At 51.8% G+C, this 17,562-nt stretch overlaps 1 protein-coding gene across 1 annotated transcript; it reads left to right on the top strand.

Moving 5' to 3' along the window:
• The first annotated feature begins 5,926 nt into the window (after window positions 1–5,926).
• On the top strand, window positions 5,927–17,305 carry Alox12b (arachidonate 12-lipoxygenase, 12R type). Its single transcript, XM_004638439.2, has 15 exons — window positions 5,927–6,178; window positions 7,264–7,468; window positions 10,404–10,485; window positions 10,618–10,710; window positions 10,824–10,946; window positions 11,204–11,307; window positions 11,601–11,773; window positions 12,003–12,146; window positions 13,154–13,357; window positions 13,524–13,610; window positions 13,903–14,072; window positions 14,465–14,586; window positions 16,386–16,486; window positions 16,756–16,926; window positions 17,089–17,305. Exons 1-15 carry the CDS (start codon window positions 6,032–6,034, stop codon window positions 17,266–17,268), a joined length of 2,106 nt encoding a protein of 701 aa, XP_004638496.1. The 5' UTR covers window positions 5,927–6,031; the 3' UTR covers window positions 17,269–17,305.
• Window positions 17,306–17,562: the final 257 nt, after the last annotated feature.

The raw sequence follows: 17,562 nt of genomic DNA, 5'->3' as shown, positions 1-17,562 counted from the left end.
CTGGGTTTGTCAGAAAGGGCAGGGCCTCTCGGCCAACTCTGGACAGTGATCACTGTCCCTTTCTCTGATCATCAGGGTCCTCCAGCTGCCTTGTCCCAGGCTGGCAGCATCGAAGAAAATAAAAGCACTCACTGTACAAGCACATGTTCAGGAAAAGCTCCGGATCTGACCACAGTTGCTTGCTGAGTTGCTATCCAGGATGCACGCCCCGCCATGCTGATGGTGTGGAGCAGCCCCCAGTCCTCAGACTCAGGAAAACACACTGCCTATCATTGTTCCCCAGAATCTTCTCCCTGTTTAAACTCCTCCCTTTGAGGCAGTGGATACCTATGGGGGTCGGGGACTGTCTTTGGCTATGCCAAAGGTTAGATTGTTACTTTCTGCATCTGTGACTCTAGAAGAAGAGAATGCCCAGGTCACTGCGCAGTAAGAAATGTTTTTGGGAATCTTTCTCCTGTAAGATCCCAGCCTAGGAATTTAACTCGCCTCACCATATTTTTTCACCTTAGAACAAAAGCAAAGAATTAAGAGATATTCAGAGGCGCCCTCTTGTGGCCAACTGGGTTGTGGACCCCTTTAAAAACGTCTTGAGCAGGGCACTGTTTGGGTAACCTGTCTCCAGAAAAGGATGACTAGTTGTTTGGCATGGAGATTCCAGTGGAAGAAATGCCTATCCAAAGAAATGCTCCAGATCCAGAAAGGGCAGGGCAAATCATTGGCATCTGGTTTTCCAGAAAGTCAGCTTGGAGGGAAATTTATTAGGATGACACACCCAGCCACAGGTAGGACTTCTGTCCTGACTCTGGACACATCTGGTGATGGGATGTGGACAAAGGCTCCTGTTAGGCTGCTGTTTCAGCCATCAGAGCATGTGGCTTGGACTCCTCTGGACTTTTCCATCATCTGAAAGGTGACTGGCCCAGTGGATAACCTCTTTTTCCAGCTGACCTTGAACAAGTTCTCCATCTTGTTGGCCCAAATCTGTCAGTTATAGGGGAGGGACGAGAAGACCTGGAAAAGGCCTTCCTGCACTGACATTCTGAGATCTATGTGTGTCATTGATCTGAGCCTGTTCTCGACTTTGGGGAAGTAGCTGTGAATGCTTGAGGCAAGACCCTTGGTTGTACTGGCATCCCAGGGGTAGAGAGAGACAAAAATCACATCAACAGATAAACCTTTCAGATGACAGCAAGTACAGTGAGGAGACACAGCCAGGCAGGCAGTGCACTGTGCGACTGGGCAGGAGGACACTAGGTGTAGCACGGGGAGTTCTCTCTGAGGAGATGATGCTAGAGATGAAACCCGGACGACAAGATGAGATGATCTTGAAACAGCATGGGGGGCGGTGTTACAGAAATGGGCAGGGCAAGGGGCACATCTTCAGGAACCAAAGGAAGCCAGAAAAGGGAGTTGGGTCAAGAATGGTGCCATAGTCCATGTTAAGACTTTGGTCCTATCACCAGATGTGTCCAGAGTCAGGTCAGAAATCCTACCTGTGTGTCATCCTAATAAATTTCCCTCCAAGCTGACTTTCTGGAAAACCAGATGCCTGGCGATCCTAGGGATTATGCCATTTTAAACCCTGGCGAATTTTAAGCAGGGGAATAACCTTATATTATGTATCCTAGGGATGGGGCCCCAGGGGTTGCAAGCCTTGGGGTGGGGCAAGGTAAGGGGTTCCCCGGGAGTGAGGACTTGGCTTCCAGTGTGGGTGGGTGTCATGAGCCAGCTCTACAAGCGTGCATCAGTACTAGGGGCCTCTCAGGCTCTCTGGGTCCCGCCCCTGGTCCAGGAGAACCAGTTCTTCAGTGAACAACTACCCAGAGTTATGTGTTCATGTTTGGGTCATAACTGGGGAGTGTCCACATCCGTATGCCTAATCCATCCACGGGCCCAGCACCAGGCCGGGCCCCACTCACGTCAGCGCACTGCCCACATTCCCCTCTAGTTCCCTTAGGAACCTACGTCCATATTTGAACTCTGATAGCCACTTGGCTTTTTTGGGGAAAGGCAGTGGATGCTAGTGGCTGTGAGGAGGGAGAGGGGGTTTGGGGAAAGCAGCTATGCTCACCTCATCCCTTTGGACACCTTGATCCCCTTTTCTTTTTTTCTTTTTTGATCCCCTTTTCTATAACCCTCTGCCAGTCTGCTGAGCCTTCTATGTGCCCCTGTTTTCCTCACCTCCATGCAGCATAATCTTATCACTGGACCAGAAAGGTTAACATTGGGCCTCTCACCCAAGGTACCCTAAAATCCTGTATTCCCTGGGGGCCTGGTGGCACCATTTCCCAAATCTCAGAGCCTCAATTACCCACTCCTCCACACTGCTCCTCATCAAGCCTTAGCAACCCCCTGGGGCACAGTCTCCAAGATAAGGGAGTGTCTAGAAAGCAGGAGGCTGGGAGAGTTTAAATGAAATTTGCATATTGAGATGAATATTTGCATATCTGGCCTCTTGGCATCCCCCAGGAATTATTAGGTAGCTAAGCAGAGTCCAGGAGGGCGGGCTTGACCAGCCAGACAGCTCCTGATCTCAGCTCAGGATGGCACTGTGCCCAGGGGAATGAGGCAGCCGGCCAGTCACTGAGAGTTTCATCCCCAGCATCCTCCCTGACCCTACTTCCATTTCCTTAACTCCTCTCCCAGCCTTACATCACTCCCCACACCACTCCATCCCTAGCCAAATCCAGCTCTCCTCTCTTGAATCTTCACCCTAATTCCAAAGCCTTCCTGCTTGATTAATCACTGACCCTGGCTTTTGCATCTGGTGAAATCAGTCAGCCACTAAGGTCTATGGTTTGAGAGCTTCCCAGGTACCAGGATTGTGCCAGGAGCTGGGGAGAAAACAAAACCAAGTTGTGGACAACCTAATTTCTCAGGGAAAGCAGACATCAATCAAAGACATTGGCCAGAGTGCTATGGCAACCATTGATAGTTAAACATGCTATTCTTTGACAAAGCAATTATGATGAGAAGGATGAGGAAGCATTAATGTGGTTCAACAGCAGATATGGAGAAGCATAATCAAAGGCCCTGGGGTGGGAAGGAGCCAACCTCACTTCTTTCAGGATTCAGCGATCCATGTCAGTGGACTCTTCTCTGGCCACTAGATCTAAATTTTTCTCTCTTCTCCTTTTTCTTTTTAAAAATTTAATTAATTGACTTTGTGGTGCTAGGATTGAACCCAGGGGCTTCACACTGACATATGTCCCCAGCCCTTAATTCATTTTTGGAGACAGTCTTGCTAAGTTGCTAAATTGTCCAGAATAGGCTCGTCCTTGTGATCCTCTTGCCTCAGCCTTCCAATGTGCTGGGATTATAGCCCTGTGCCACTGTTTTTTCTTCCCTTTTTTTTTTAGGGGGGATAGTGGTGGTGGTGGGGAACAAACCCAGGGATTCATGCACCCTGGGGAGGTGTTCTACCACTGAGCCACACCCTGGTGCCTCTGTCATCCCTATTTTTCACATTATTCTTCCCTGCCTTATTTTTTCCCTTCAGCATTTATCACCAGTTAACATGCTATATAATTTATTTGGTTGTTAAGTAATACAGTATTTCCCCTCCTAAAATATGAATTTCACTAGTATAGGGGCTTGTTTTGGCTTTACTGTATTCTCCAGGCCAGGGCTCAGTTAGCATCTGCTGCTGAGGGAGTGGAAGGTACATCACACTGTCTCCAGGGCAAGGAAGGGCCTCTGCCAGGCTCGAGGGGCTGGGGCAGGCTTAGGGGTGGAGGGCGTGAGCAGATCTGAATCTTCTATTTTTGTTCCTTTCCAGTATTGGGGACTGAACCAGGGCCTTTGCATAGAGTTTCACCCCTAGGCTTATTCTTATTGTTTGTTTTAAGTCTAGATTTGGCCCAGTTGCTAAATTGCCCAGGCTGGATTAAAACTTGTGATCCTCCCATTTTAGCCTCCCAGAGTGCTGGGATTCAAGAATACACTACCACATCAGGCTTAGATTTAAATCTTGAAAAAGTCATTCAGTCCCTAGTTCCAACTACTTTCCTAGTCCTAAATAAAACCTGAATTGCAACCTCATGCCTATTGTGCGTTCTCTCTCTCTCTCTCTCTCTCTCTCTCTCTCTCTCTCTCTCTCTCTCCTTTTCTTTCAGAATTTTAGCCCCCTTTGGCCTAAAGTTGGCCCAGGTACTATGCAACATTTCTTTAATGGTGACAGGAGGGTGCCATCAGAGAGGAACCCAAGACTGGTGTCTCCTGGTTGGTAGGACCTGCCACTGGAAGACAAAGAATGCAGGTCCAGAAGAGGGGACAGGAACATGACTCCCCCTTTCCGCAGGCCTTGAACACTGTCTACACAGAGCAGAGTTCGTCCCTTCTCTGGGCCTGTTCCTTAGCTTAGATGTGGTGCTTCCTCTCTACCCCAGGGCCTGACCCTGTCCCAACCCTTATCATTCTAGCTGCTGTGATTCCATCAGAAACTAGTCCCCATCCCACTCCTCCTACTCTGAGTTTATTTTCTTCAGAGCACTTAATATCTAAAATTATAGTGAATAAATTATTGTTTACTGCTCCTGTCCTTCTCATCCAGCTATTCAGTAGGATCTGTGTGGGGTTTATTTCTTCTTTGCATCTGAAGTGCCTAGAAGAGTGTTCATTATGCTCAGTAAAAGAGGAAGGAAGGAAGGAAAGAAGGAAAGAAGGAAAGAAGGAAGGAAGGAAGGAAGGAAGGAAAGAAGGAAGGAAAGAAGGAAGAAAGATGGGAGGGAGGGAAGGGAGGCTGAGTTCAGTTCCTGAGAAGCTTATTGGAGCCCAGTCCTCATTCCAGCCCTCTTTCTAGCTTCTTTCTTTTCTTTTTGTCCTGGCAAAGGAATATCTTCAAAAAAATTGTGAGCAGCGTATACTGAAGTGTATCAGGTGCCCTAATAGCACCCAGATCAAGAGCTAGAACCCTTCGAGCTACCTCCGTGGCTCTCCCATTCCAGAGGTGTGAGAAGTGTTCAATTTTGTCTGTTTTGGAGCATGGCATCCATGGAATATGAAAACACGTCCTCTTTAATGTCTAAACATCTTCTTTTGTGCCATACAATTCTTCATGGAATTCATCCATGCTGTAGCTTAATATTTTTGCTACTTTGAGATGGGACCTCACTATGTTGCCCAGGGTGGGTTCAAACTTGTGATCCTCTTGCTTCCATTTTCCAAGTAGCTGGAGTCACAGGCACATGCTGTAGCACGTGGCTCTTTAGCCTAATTTTATTCTTTTGTTGCTGGAAATTGAACTCAAGGCCTCACACATTAGGAATGTGCTCTATCAGGAAGCTATATCACATTCTTTATCTTAATTCTTTTGCCCCAAATTTCACTCCAATTTCTTCTATTCATATATTCAACCCCAGTTCCTCCTCAACTCAACCTGGCCCTGAAGGCAGCGACAGATACCCCATCTCCGACCCCCGGCCATTTCTCCTTGTGGTATCTCTAGGACCCTTCTGCACCCATACAGTCTCCGAGCCGTGGCTTTGGCACCCACCACCCCTGGAATGGGCCTGTTTCCTGGAGCAGGCCTGCTGGACAGCAACTTCATGCTGCTCCCTATCCCCTCCAAAGCAGGTCACCCCTGGCTTGGGCCCTCTCTAAATGGGGGACAGCAAGAGGAAGGAGCTTATTAGACTGATAAAGATCTGGGGGCCCCACCCAGCCCCCTCCCCCAACATCCCCAAGGCCCTGGCTCAGGCTGGACTGGCTCCCCCACCCTGAAGCATCCTTCAACTGTGGCATCTTCTGACCGCCCTCTTAGAGGCAGGCCGGTTGCCCTGCCTGCAGTCTCTCCCCACCGGCTTCCACAGCTCCTGTTCCGAGCAGGGCTAGCCCCGCCCCGCCTGCCGGTCACACCCCTCCCGCCAAGGGCAGCAGCTGCTCTGGCTGCCAGCAGCTCCCACTGCCTCGCCACTCCACCGCGGAGGGTGGCCCGGTCCACTCCTCTCTGCTCCTGGCTTCCCTTGCCTGCCTACGTGACCCCACACGTAGTGCCCGGGATTGGCCCTCTCTTGCCTCCTGAAGAGCAGCCATGGCCACCTACAAAGTCAGGGTGGCCACAGGCACGGATCTCTTGTCAGGAACACTGGACTGCATCTCACTGATCATTGTGGGCACCCAAGGAGAGAGCCACAAGCAGCGGCTGAACCACTTCGGCAGAGACTTTGCCACTGGGGCGGTGAGCGTGCATGTACAGCCCTGGGGGATGGAAGCGTACCGGAGGGAGTCAGGGACAGAGCTGGGCTGGAAAGTCCGGAGGCCCAGGTGTAGCTCTGGAGGCTGTGGGCTCCAGGTCAGTCCTGGGTGCCTCATGCACAGTCAGTCCATCCACATCCTCTCCCACTCTGCCAGTTCATCGGGCTCTGTCTTCATTGTTTTCTTTATCTCTTATCCTTTCCACCAGTTCGCATCCTTCCCCTCCACAATTCCTTTTCTATTGCTTCTACTTGTCCTTTCTCTCAAACCTCTCCCACCGACCTTAAGTTTCCTTCCTTCTTGTCCTTTTCATAGCCTCTGTCCCTCACCCCATATCTCTCTCTCTCTCTCTCTCTCTCTCTCTCTCTCTCTCTCTCTCTCTCTCTTACTCTTCCTAAGCTACATTGCATCAGAACTGGCTTACATTTGCATTCAATTCTGTGTAACTTAAAATGGCACCAGACCAGCCTGTCCAGTGGAGACTTGCTTGTCCCATGGGAGAAGCCACTGTCTGAGTCCTCAGACCTGATTTTGAGTCAGGCCCAGCCATCTGCTGCTATGTGACCTGAATAGGTCCCTCTATCTAACGACCTTTTCTGAGTTTCCATATCTTCATTGAGAAGTGCAAAAAGGGCTGGTTGGACCAGATCTCCCCACTCAGGACTCTAGGAGGCCAAGGAAGCACCAGATCTCCCCACTCAGGACTCTAGGAGGCCAAGGAAGCCTGGACCTCTCTTGAACTCCTTTATAGAGCAGTTTCTGGGGGACTGCATGGTTTCTGCAGCTTTAGCTGATTGGGAAGGAGGGTGGGAGAGGACAAGAACTCAAGAGCTAGGGTAGGGAGGATGGAGGGACCGGGGTCCTGCTCAGCTCTGGACAGGTGGGCCCAGCAGGGGACAGCCGATTTGGAGGAGTCAGAGGGAGCTGGGCAATCAGGTCTGTGTTCCACCTCTCTGCCTCTTCAGTTCCAGAGGTGAGCAGTAGGGCCTGGATGAAGGGCTGGCCTAGCAGCTGTCATAGGAGCTAGCATCAAGTCCTGCTTTCTCAGCCAGCCTGTGTCCTTCCTAGGTGGATGACTACACTGTCCAGTGCCAGCAGGACCTGGGGGAGCTCATTGTCATCCGCCTGTACAAGGAGCGCTCCTCCTTCTTCCCCAAGGACCCCTGGTACTGCAACTACGTGCAGATCTGTGCCCCTAATGGTTGCATTTACCACTTCCCTGCCTACCAGTGGATGGATGGCTACGAGACCTTGGCACTCCGCGAGGCTACAGGTGAGCCCGCCATCCCATCCTATGCGGGGAAGCCTCTCGCTCCATCCCCACATGGCTACCCCATGCTCCAATCAAACTGGCCAGCCACCAGGGACTCTTGGGATATCCTGTCGCCATCATATTACCTTCCATCCTCACTGTTAATCCGGGTTCAGCTTAGGGCTGTACACTGAACCACGGGCTAGGGGCTATCTTTTGCATCTCAGAGTCTGGTAACAATACGCAAGCCCAGATTATGCTTCCCCTTACTGCTCAGTCTTGCCCTGGACTCCTACAGGATGTCTGACCATTCTAAAAAGACCCCAGGCTACTTTCACATGACACCCTGTTTATCATGCTGGAGAGCATGTTCCATGAAGCTCTGACAGAGTTCAATAGCTCTTCAGGCTACCATGGCCTTGTACTTGATCATAATACATAGTCTATGATATTCTTGTCTTGCCCACTCCTTCCTTCCTTCCTTCCTTCCTTCCTTCCTTCCTTCCTTCCTTCCTTCCTTCCTTCTTTCCTCAATCCTGGGAATGGAACACAGGGTCTTGTGCATGCCAGGCAAGTGCTCTACTACTGGCCCATGTGGTAACTTTTGAACAGAACATTTTTTATTTTTATTTATTTATTTATTTATTTATTTATTTATTTGCGTGGCCTGGGATTGAACTTAGGCCCTTGAGCTTGTCAGACAAGGGCTTATTTTACTGAGCTATCTCCCCGGCCCCTAGGACATTTTTTAAACCATGGACCATTGTATCACTCCAGAGGAGTCCTTGTTATAATAGGACATCTTATTTCTGTACCAGGACCCACTGTTATTCCAGCAGGGCCCCTTCTATCCAGTAAGGCCCACCCTGCTCCTGTAGGAGACCCTGTTACTCATGCAAGCCATCAGGATTCTCCTGGCTGTCCAGCAAGGCTGCTTAGCTATTTTTGAGGTTGCATGTTTGCTCCCATGAGAGAGGTACAGAACCTGGCGGGCTGAGCTCCGTGCCGCTGACCCTGCCAGACCCCTCTATCTGGTTTCTTGGGCTGGTTTTCCAAACGTGGCTGCTACATGGGGACTGGAGCCTGTCCTCTGTCACCCCTTGGGCTGCTGCTAGCTTCTCTTGAGGTAGATGGGAGGCGCCCCATCCTCCACTGCCCTCTTCTGCTTCTCATTTCCCTTTCCCTGTGCTATAGTCTTGTCCTGGGAGGAAGAAATGGGGCTTGAGCCAGAGAAAGGAGAGACAGGGACAAATGGAGGCAGGACTGGGGAGAGTGGGGACACGAAGGGGAGAGTCTCACTGGGGACGCAGAGTTTCTTCCCACGGCGATAGGTCTGTGTGGCATAGAAGCAGGTGACACTGGTGGCTGGGCCGGAATGGGGTTGGGTGGGGTGGCTGCCATGCAACACCAGGGCAGGGAGTCTTGAGTCACTGGGCCCTCAAAGGGGTGAAGCTCCCGCCCTGGGGATGGGTATTGCACAACTCCAGGGGGCACCGCTCACCCGGAATGTGACACAAGCTGAAGCAGATGGAGAAGGAAAAGGTGGCAAAGTCAAGGCTCTGAGGGAATGACAGGCACAAGCCACCCTGGGGACCACAGGATGCAAGAGAATCACAGGTCTGGATTCGATTTCCACTCCACCACTTGCCCCCTGGACAGCTGTGGCACATTTCCACATTTTTGTGGGCCTCAGTTCCCCCTGGGAAATGGAACTAACCACAGAACATACTTCACAGGGTTGATGTAAGCATCAGATAATGTAATGTCTAAAAGAAAGTTCAAAGAGGCTGAACAACTGTCACAGTTGTTACTGGGCATGGGGTGACAGGGTCTAGCAGTCTGTCCTGGGCAGCATCCCAGCTTGGCTGCTTTTTTTCCTACATAATCTTAACTATTTTCTCTCTGTATAGTAGGTTTGATAATATAGTCCTTTGGCTGAAATGTTGGGTCCAAAGGTGTTTTAAAATTCAGATTTTTAAGAAGCTATACACAAGTATATGTTCATGTGTGTGTGCCCAATATAAACACTTATAAATTCTATCTATCTATCTATCTATCTATCTATCTATCTATCTATCTATCTATCTAATCTATCTATATAGATTGAACATGCTTGAATCCAAATCTGTTTCAGATTTTTTTAATATTTCCCTATACATGCCATAGCCTGGGGGAAGGTGCCCCCTTCTAAACATGACACTCACATATGTTTCATCTCTGCCTTATACCCATGGCTGAAGGCAATTTTCGACAATATTTTTGGTGCACCTGTATGTTGACTGTGACCCATCACATGAGGTCAGGTGTGGAGTTTTCCACTTGTGGCATCATATAGGGGCTCAGAAAGTTTTCAGATTTTGGAGCATTTCACATTTTGGATGTTCAACCTGTGGTGTGTGTGTGGACATACACACACACACGTATGTGATATATCTACCACGGGGAATCCCTAATCAAATATACTAATATCTTTCATCCAAAACTGACTATACCAAGTGAGTTAAGTAAAGATGATCTTTAGCCTTGTGTTGATTTAGTGCGGGTTCTCCTGAACCAGTGGATTTGTTGTAATTTGGGGTTGTGGACCTGTAATAATCTCACCTGTCTGTTAGATTGTTTGTGTGTGCCTTAAATTATTAACATAAATGCAATGTTAGAAAGTGCCTGGTACCTATGTACAAAGTCCTCTGGAGCTGTCAGGCCTTCATATTCCAGTGGGACCAGCAGAGGGACCACGCCAATAGCAGCAGAGATGGCCTGAGTTGGTCTGTGACCCTTCCAGCTGAGGCTTTGGCGACCTGCCTTTGCTCTCACAGGTCAAGCCTTCCCTGTCCACAATCATGTACTCTAGAACCAACCTGAGGGGCAGACACTGAGCTCCTGCTGTCTGAAGTGGATAGGGATGTGCAGGGAGACAGAGGACAGCCCCTGAACTCCCTCCTGGGTCTCCCTACAGGAAAGACAATAGCAGATGATTCACTTCCCATCCTTCTGCAACACAGACAAGAGGAGATCAGAGCCAAGCAAGACTTCTACCAGTGAGGGGGAGAGCAGCAGGGTGTGGGGGACCTGTGGGGTCATGGGAGGTGGGAGACCAGGAACAGTCTGGGGAGCTATGTCCTGGGATGGTGCCAGGGCATCAGGACCCACTCTCTGGCTTTTCTTTGCAGCTGGAGGGTCTTTGTTCCTGGCCTGCCCAACTATGTGCACATCCCCAGTTACCACCCTCCTGTCCGGCGGTGTCGCAACCCCAACCGACCTGAGTAAGGACCCAAGGTTGAGCTGGGCCCTGCTGACAACTAATACCTGGGGTTTGCCTCTTTCCTGCTCCCTGGAGCCCAGGCACCAGGCCACAATCCTCTGCATCTCCCTACAGGTGGAATGGCTATGTTCCGGGATTTCCAATTCTAATCAATGTCAAGGCCACCAAGTTTCTAAACTTAAATCTTCGTTTCTCCTTCCTCAAAACAGCCTCCTTCTTCTTCCGCCTGGCGCCCATGTGAGTGTGCACGAGTGAGGGGATGGTAGGGGTTCTCTGCCTCCAGGACAGCCCCAGAGGAATTGCCGGGAAGGCAGTGGAAGCTGGGAGACAAGAGCAAGCCTGAGGCTTGATACCCACAGACGTTGGGACATGATGCCCAGACACGTTGGGACTCAGGAGACCCTGAGACCCACAGACCTCACTGGGTGGTGCCCCTTGTTTTAGGATACCTGGCAGCCTCCTTGACCAGGGCCAACTCACATCCCACCTTCTAGGTCGCTGGCACTCAAAGTCCGTGGGCTGCTGGACTGCAAACGCTCGTGGAAGAGACTAAAGGACATTAGGAATGTTTTCCCTGCCACCAAGACTGTCGTTTCTGGTATGGCTTGGGGGATCCCAAATAGAACTGGGAAGAGCAGGTGGTCTCTGGCACAGGAGGCAGTCCCTCCTGTAGAGTCTGTGGCATGTGAGAGAGGATGACCACGTGCACATTCCAGGGTCGCAGGGTACATACACCTCTTGAAAACATTGTTCTGTCTGGGACCCCTCTGACTGCTCAAGGCAGTTGTGGACTTCATTTTCTTCTGGAGTTCTCCTCGTGCTCATGTCTTCTGGTCCATGACTTTCTGTCCCTGAGGGGAGCTTCACTGTGATACATCTGTGTCCCCCTAGAATATGTGGCTGACCACTGGATGGAGGACATCTTCTTTGGGTACCAGTATCTCAATGGCATAAACCCAAATGTGATTCGTCGCTGCAAATGTATCCCAGACAAATTCCCTGTCACAGATGATATGGTGGCCCCATTCCTGGGAGAGGAAACATGCTTGCAAGCAGAGCTGGAGGTGAGGCCCTCTCTGTAAGAACCCATCCAGCCAGCCCAGGCTGCTTCACTGGTTCCTTCTCAGGGATCCCTGTGTTCCCCCCTCAAGGCCTGCCTGCCTCCTACCCTGCCTGCATTCCCCACTTCCCATCCTTGTCCAGCCACTGAGCCTTGAGGTCAGTGCACTCTGCACCCAGGGTATCATGGGTACCCATGTGCCCACTTGCCTGCCCATCATGGCTTCCCTCCAGAAGGGGAACATTTACCTGGCAGACTACCGTATCTTGGAGGGCATCCCCACTGTGGAGCTCAATGGCCAGAAGCAGCACCACTGCGCGCCCATCTGCCTGCTGCACCTTGACCCCCAGGGCAACATGATGCCCATCGCCATCCAGGTGCCTGGGGAGCGTGTGGGCTGCTCTGTGTTCATGTCACTGGTGCTGAGACCCTGTGTGCATGAGTTTTCTTGTATGCGTGTGCACTTGTGTGTGTGTGAGCCTTGTGTGCACACTTATGTGCTCTTAAGAGTGGGCCACTGTATAGGCATGTGGGTCTGTACGTGTGCCATCTGTATGTGTCCCTGCATACAGTACACCTGTGTTTGTGCACATCCCAGTCTGTGTGGCCATGGTGAGCCTGGCATGCGGCCCTGTGTGTAAGTTTGGGATGAGAACCTATGCATTCCTATATCCACACATCTGTGTATTACCACTTGTGCCCATATGTCCACATGAACTTGGTCCCTGTGGTGACATTGTGTTTCCCCTAGTCAGGAAACACCTGTGTATAGACTGTGTGTGCTGATTGTGCACAGCGGAGCTCAGTGGGTGGAGCTTATCACTTTGACCTTGTCCATCTGTCCTTGAGAAAACAGCTGCTGGCAGGCTCTGCTGGGATTGCTGAGCCAAGGGGACTTGGCTGTTGCTTTGGCTGTCTGGTGTGACTGGCAGGAGGGGGAACTGAGCTGTTTCTTTCTCAGAGCTCTCCACAAGGGCAGGCACAAATTAGAAAAAGGCACCCAAGTCCTCATTTTTCTGGCTCATGGGATAGAAGGTAGGCCACACAAGGGGAGGGGCTTGGTGTATAATTTGTACACCTGAGAATGGTGGCCATAGCGTTGAGGTAATGAAAGCTTCTCATGAGAAGCAGCACTTCTTAAAGAATGAGTGGGAATTGCCAGGTAGAGACAAGAGCAGGGTGGGGACAATTCAAGCAGAAAGCACAACAGGAGCAACAGTCAGCAGGGGGAGAGGAGCCTGATATGGAGGGACTGTAGTGTAGAGGGTATGCCTCCTTCCTGCAATGGGAGCTTGTGAGTGAGTGTGTGTGTGTGTGTGTGTGTGTGTGTGTGTGTGTGTGGTGTCTCTGCTCTCACTAACCCTCCCTCTTTTCCCACCCTCAGCTCAGCCAGACCCCTGGACCTGACTGCCCCATCTTCCTGCCCAGTGACTCTGAGTGGGACTGGCTACAGGCCAAGACGTGGGTACGCTATGCTGAGTTCTACTGCCATGAGGCCATCGCCCATCTGCTGGAGACCCACCTCATCGGCGAAGCCTTCTGCCTGGCCATGCTGAGGAACCTGCCCATGTGCCACCCTCTGTACAAGGTACGATGGGCTTGGAGCCTCAGGCCTGCTTGGTGGTCGGAGGGAGTCCTGTGAGGCATCTGGGCACCCACCAGGGTGGGTCTGGTGTTGCAGAAGTGGTGATGCCGAGGTCCTCTAGGGGGCAGCCTTGGCTGTCTTTCATTATCCTTCTTGCTTTCCTGCCCAGCTCCTCATTCCCCACACCCGCTTCACTGTCCAGATCAACAGCATTGGGCGGGCCCTTCTCCTTAACGAGGGAGGGCTTTCTGCCAGGGTAAGTATCCTGCACCTAGTCCAAACAGGACCCCTACTCTTCTCTGGCCTGTGAAGTTAGACTTTATATTTGCCTTTGGATCCTGGGGTGACAGGGAGGGAGGTGACAAGTTAAAGTGGACACTGTGTATCAGGGTACAAAGGCAAGATCTGGGTGTTCTGGCCTGAACCTCAAGAGCTTCAGGGTCTAGGAGCATGAATGGGGGCTAGGGATGCCCCCACAGTATCTCTGGCCTCTGGGGAGCAGTCCTGGGGGTGCCCTTCTAGCTCCAGGATCTGCATTTCCCTCACAGGCCATGAGCCTGGGTCTGCCAGGCTTTGCGGAGGTGATGGTGCGGGCTCTCTCTGAGCTCACCTACGACAGCCTCTGTGTCCCCAATGACTTTGTGGAGCGTGGGGTCCAGGACGTGCCTGGGTACTATTTTCGCGATGACAGCTTGAGAGTGTGGGACGCGATGGAGAGGTGAGATCGGGACAGCAGTGGGTGACACATGGGCTGGACACCCTGGGATGTTGGGGAATGTGGGAGATTTGAGGACCTGAGCCTTGTCTCATCTGAGGCTGAGCCTTGGAGATAGATGCCTGTTCCCTAGGCCTGAAGGCTCTTTCCTTGCTTTAGCCCCCAGCCCTCCTCTGCTGGCCAGACCTCTTCTGCTTCTGAGCTGCCTGGGAGCCTCCTCTTGTTCTTATTGACAATCTCTCTGACCTTCACCTCTGCTACACAGAACTTTGTTTCTCACAGGCTTGGGGCACCTCTGGGGCCAGGGAAGGCTAGGGCAACCTCGGGGAGGAGGGAGAAGCACAGTTATGGAGGTGGAGGGGAGGCTCCAAACTGAGGCCCTGTCCCCCGGTCAGGTATGTGACGGAGATCATCACCTATTATTACCCGAGTGACGCAGCTGTGGAGGGTGACCCGGAATTGCAGTGCTGGGTGCAGGAAATATTCAAGGAGTGTTTGCTAGGGCGGCAGAGTTCAGGTATGGGTGCAAGAGCTCAGTGGGGGCCTGGGGCTGAGGGGCAGTTCCCAGCTGGGTCTACTAGGGTCCTCCTGGTCTAGGCAGAGATCATCTCCTTGTGGGCTGAAGGAGGCCAAAGCACAGCCCTAGCATCTCCTCAGGCCTCTACCCTGGCCGCTGGAGCAGTGGTATCTCAGATGGGCAGGGGGAGGAAACATGACCGACCATGGGAGTCTGAGCTTCAGCAATCAAAGGCATCTCTGCAGAGCCCTACAGAGCCCCTCATCCTAGAAACAAGCCTTTGCAGACTGAGAAATGGAGTATGCATTCCATTGGGAAAGGACAGAGTGTTCTGGGGGCTGGAGAAGGTGGCAGCCAGGAGAGGGATAGGTGTCCAGAGGTCACACCACTTGAGCACATACTCTGAAAGCATTTAGTGAGCAGCTATGATATGATCCTACGCTGGTTATTGAAGGGATAGAAGGGAACAAGACTAGTGAAGGTGTCTACCCTCAGGGCATTCACAGCCTGGACTGGGGCAGGGGGTTGTTTCACTCAGTGGTGGTGAGAAGTTCTGCTAAAATGGGTCTGGGACAGTTTAGAGGAGGCCTACAGAGGGTGATGGAAGAGTCTAGGGAAGACACTTAGCCAGCTGGGGTCGGGGTGGTGGAGAGAATGGGAGCAGGGAACAACAAGCTTAAGTCATCTAACACCTAGCTAAGATATGCCAAACGAGCAGGATAGCTGTGAGATGATGGAGTGAGTAGGCAGAGGTGAGGTTGTGATGGGAGTTGTGTGTGGAAAGGTCCAAAGGCCAGAGACAACTTAATGAATTCTGCTGACCTGTGTCCAATTCTCTGAAACCGAATCTATGGGGTAGAGGTAGGCAGGCTCCCAGAGGGCTGTGGCTGAACCCATGACAGAACAGGGACCCATCAAGGGGTTTGCAGGGTATCAGACTTAAATGTTAGACTGTCAAGCTGCATTGGTGGTCAGGAACAGTTGGGGAATACCAGGAGGGAGGTGGCAGGAACCTGACCAGGATGAGGGCTATGAGATAAAAAGAATTCCAGAGCTATTTGGGAGATAGAAATAACAGGATTTGGTAATTGGCTTGGGTTGGAGGATGGGGACAAGGATGACTCTCAGAATTGGGGCTTTTGCTACTCGGATGGTGTATATTCCCCCTTAAGCTGGGGACCCAGAAAGGAGGGAAAGGAAGAGGGATTTGGAAGGGTACTAGTGAGCCTAGGTTAAATGTGTGGAGTTTTTCTTATTCATGGTCACCATGGCAAGCTGGGCTGGTCACTCCTCTGGGATGACAGGAAATCCAAGAACGTTTGATCTGAAAGGGGTGTGAGGGTTAGGAACAGGCTACCGGGCAACTTTTCCAGAATGCGCAATGTGTGTGTTGTGGGGGAAGATGTGCTAGCCAGTACAGGAAAGTCAGAACTCTTCCAAAAGGATGGAAGCCTCCCCCCTCCCCACTGCTCCCCACTCTATAGGTCTGGGGCCAGGGATGTAGCCTAGGTGGGCCGGAAGAGAAATCTGAGAGTCTCACTTCAGGCAGGTGCCAAAAGCACCTGTCTGCGAGGACACCTAGCCAGCCTCTGCCAGCCTCTGCCCTCACCTTGTGATCTGGACTGGGGCAGATGGGGCTGTGGCTGTGGAAGGCATAGCAGGTAGGATGAGGGTACAGATGTTACTGCTTGGAGCCTTAGGGCACCGTCAAGCTTTGGTGAGCCCGCTGGGAGGCGCCCTCTGCCAAGCAGCCAGGATTGAGGCAGGAATGATACTATCTGGTTGGTTTCTGTCTTCAGGGTTCCCCACATGTTTACGGACAGTACCTGAGCTGATCCGATATGTCACCGTCATCATGTACACCTGCTCTGCCAGGCACGCAGGTGTCAACTCCGGCCAGGTATCCAGCCCCCCTATATTTTGCCCCATCTCAAAGCCAGTTTCAGTCACCATCCCGAGTCCCTCCTCAACCAATTTTGAGCCAAGTCCCTGCCTTTTAACTCAGATCCACCCCCTAGTCCAGCAACAGCACCACCGACCTAAGCCAGCCCAGCACAGGCTCAGCCTCCTGGGACAGGAGTTCTGGGTCACAGAGAGTGGTCAGAGCCTGGTGGACCATAACTCCCGGAGTGCTCTCTGACCAGAGCCCCACCTCTACCCCTCCTCCAGCTGGAGTTCACCTCCTGGATGCCCAACTTCCCTCCCTCCATGCGGAGACCGCCGTTGGAGGCTAAGGGGCTGAGCACTCAGCAGACCTTTCTGGATACGCTGCCGGACGTGAAGACTACGTGCATTGTGCTTTTGGTACTCTGGACTCTCAGCCGAGAGCCCGACGACAAGGTATGGGGCCAAGCAGGAAACACTGAGTGGGGGTAGGGGGTGGAGGTAGGAGGCTGGGAGATGGGGGAGGCAATGGCAGGGCATTGAAGGCTGCTGAAAAGAAGGCCCTGGAAGGTGGTCATGGGCCTGGCTTAGAACCAGCGCCCTGTTTGGTACCTGCAGCGGCCCCTTGGCCACTTCCCTGACATTCACTTCGTGGAGGATGCACCACGCAGGAGCATGGAGGCTTTCCGCCACCGACTGAACCAGATCTCGCATGACATCCGCCAGCGCAATAAGTGCCTCCCTCTTCCATATAACTATCTGGACCCTGTACTGATCGAGAATAGCATTTCCATCTAGGATGGCTCACTTGCTTCGCCTCTCGCTCTGCCCCCTTTTCTTTTCCAATAAAATCGCGTCAAATACTTACCCTGAGTCTGGGAGGGCACAGCACTCTGTGTGCGCATGCGCATGCACACATGTGCCAGTTGTAGACTAAGGCTTACTGTGACGATGTTATTTTCCACTTTAGTAGGGTCCAACTAGGTGTAGAGCAATAAGCAGGCCTTGGTTGCATTCCCAGATGCTCCCGGAGATCTGGGCCAGGTGCTCTGGAACTCAGCAGTGTGGCGCCTTGGGGCCTCCTTGGCAAAG

Source organism: Octodon degus, unplaced genomic scaffold (genome assembly GCF_000260255.1).
Source record: "Octodon degus isolate 3935 unplaced genomic scaffold, OctDeg1.0 scaffold00098, whole genome shotgun sequence".
NCBI classification, from domain to species: domain Eukaryota; kingdom Metazoa; phylum Chordata; class Mammalia; order Rodentia; family Octodontidae; genus Octodon; species Octodon degus.
The sequence above is the reverse complement of the archived record's forward strand: the minus strand, read 5'-3'. Positions and strand labels throughout refer to the sequence as shown.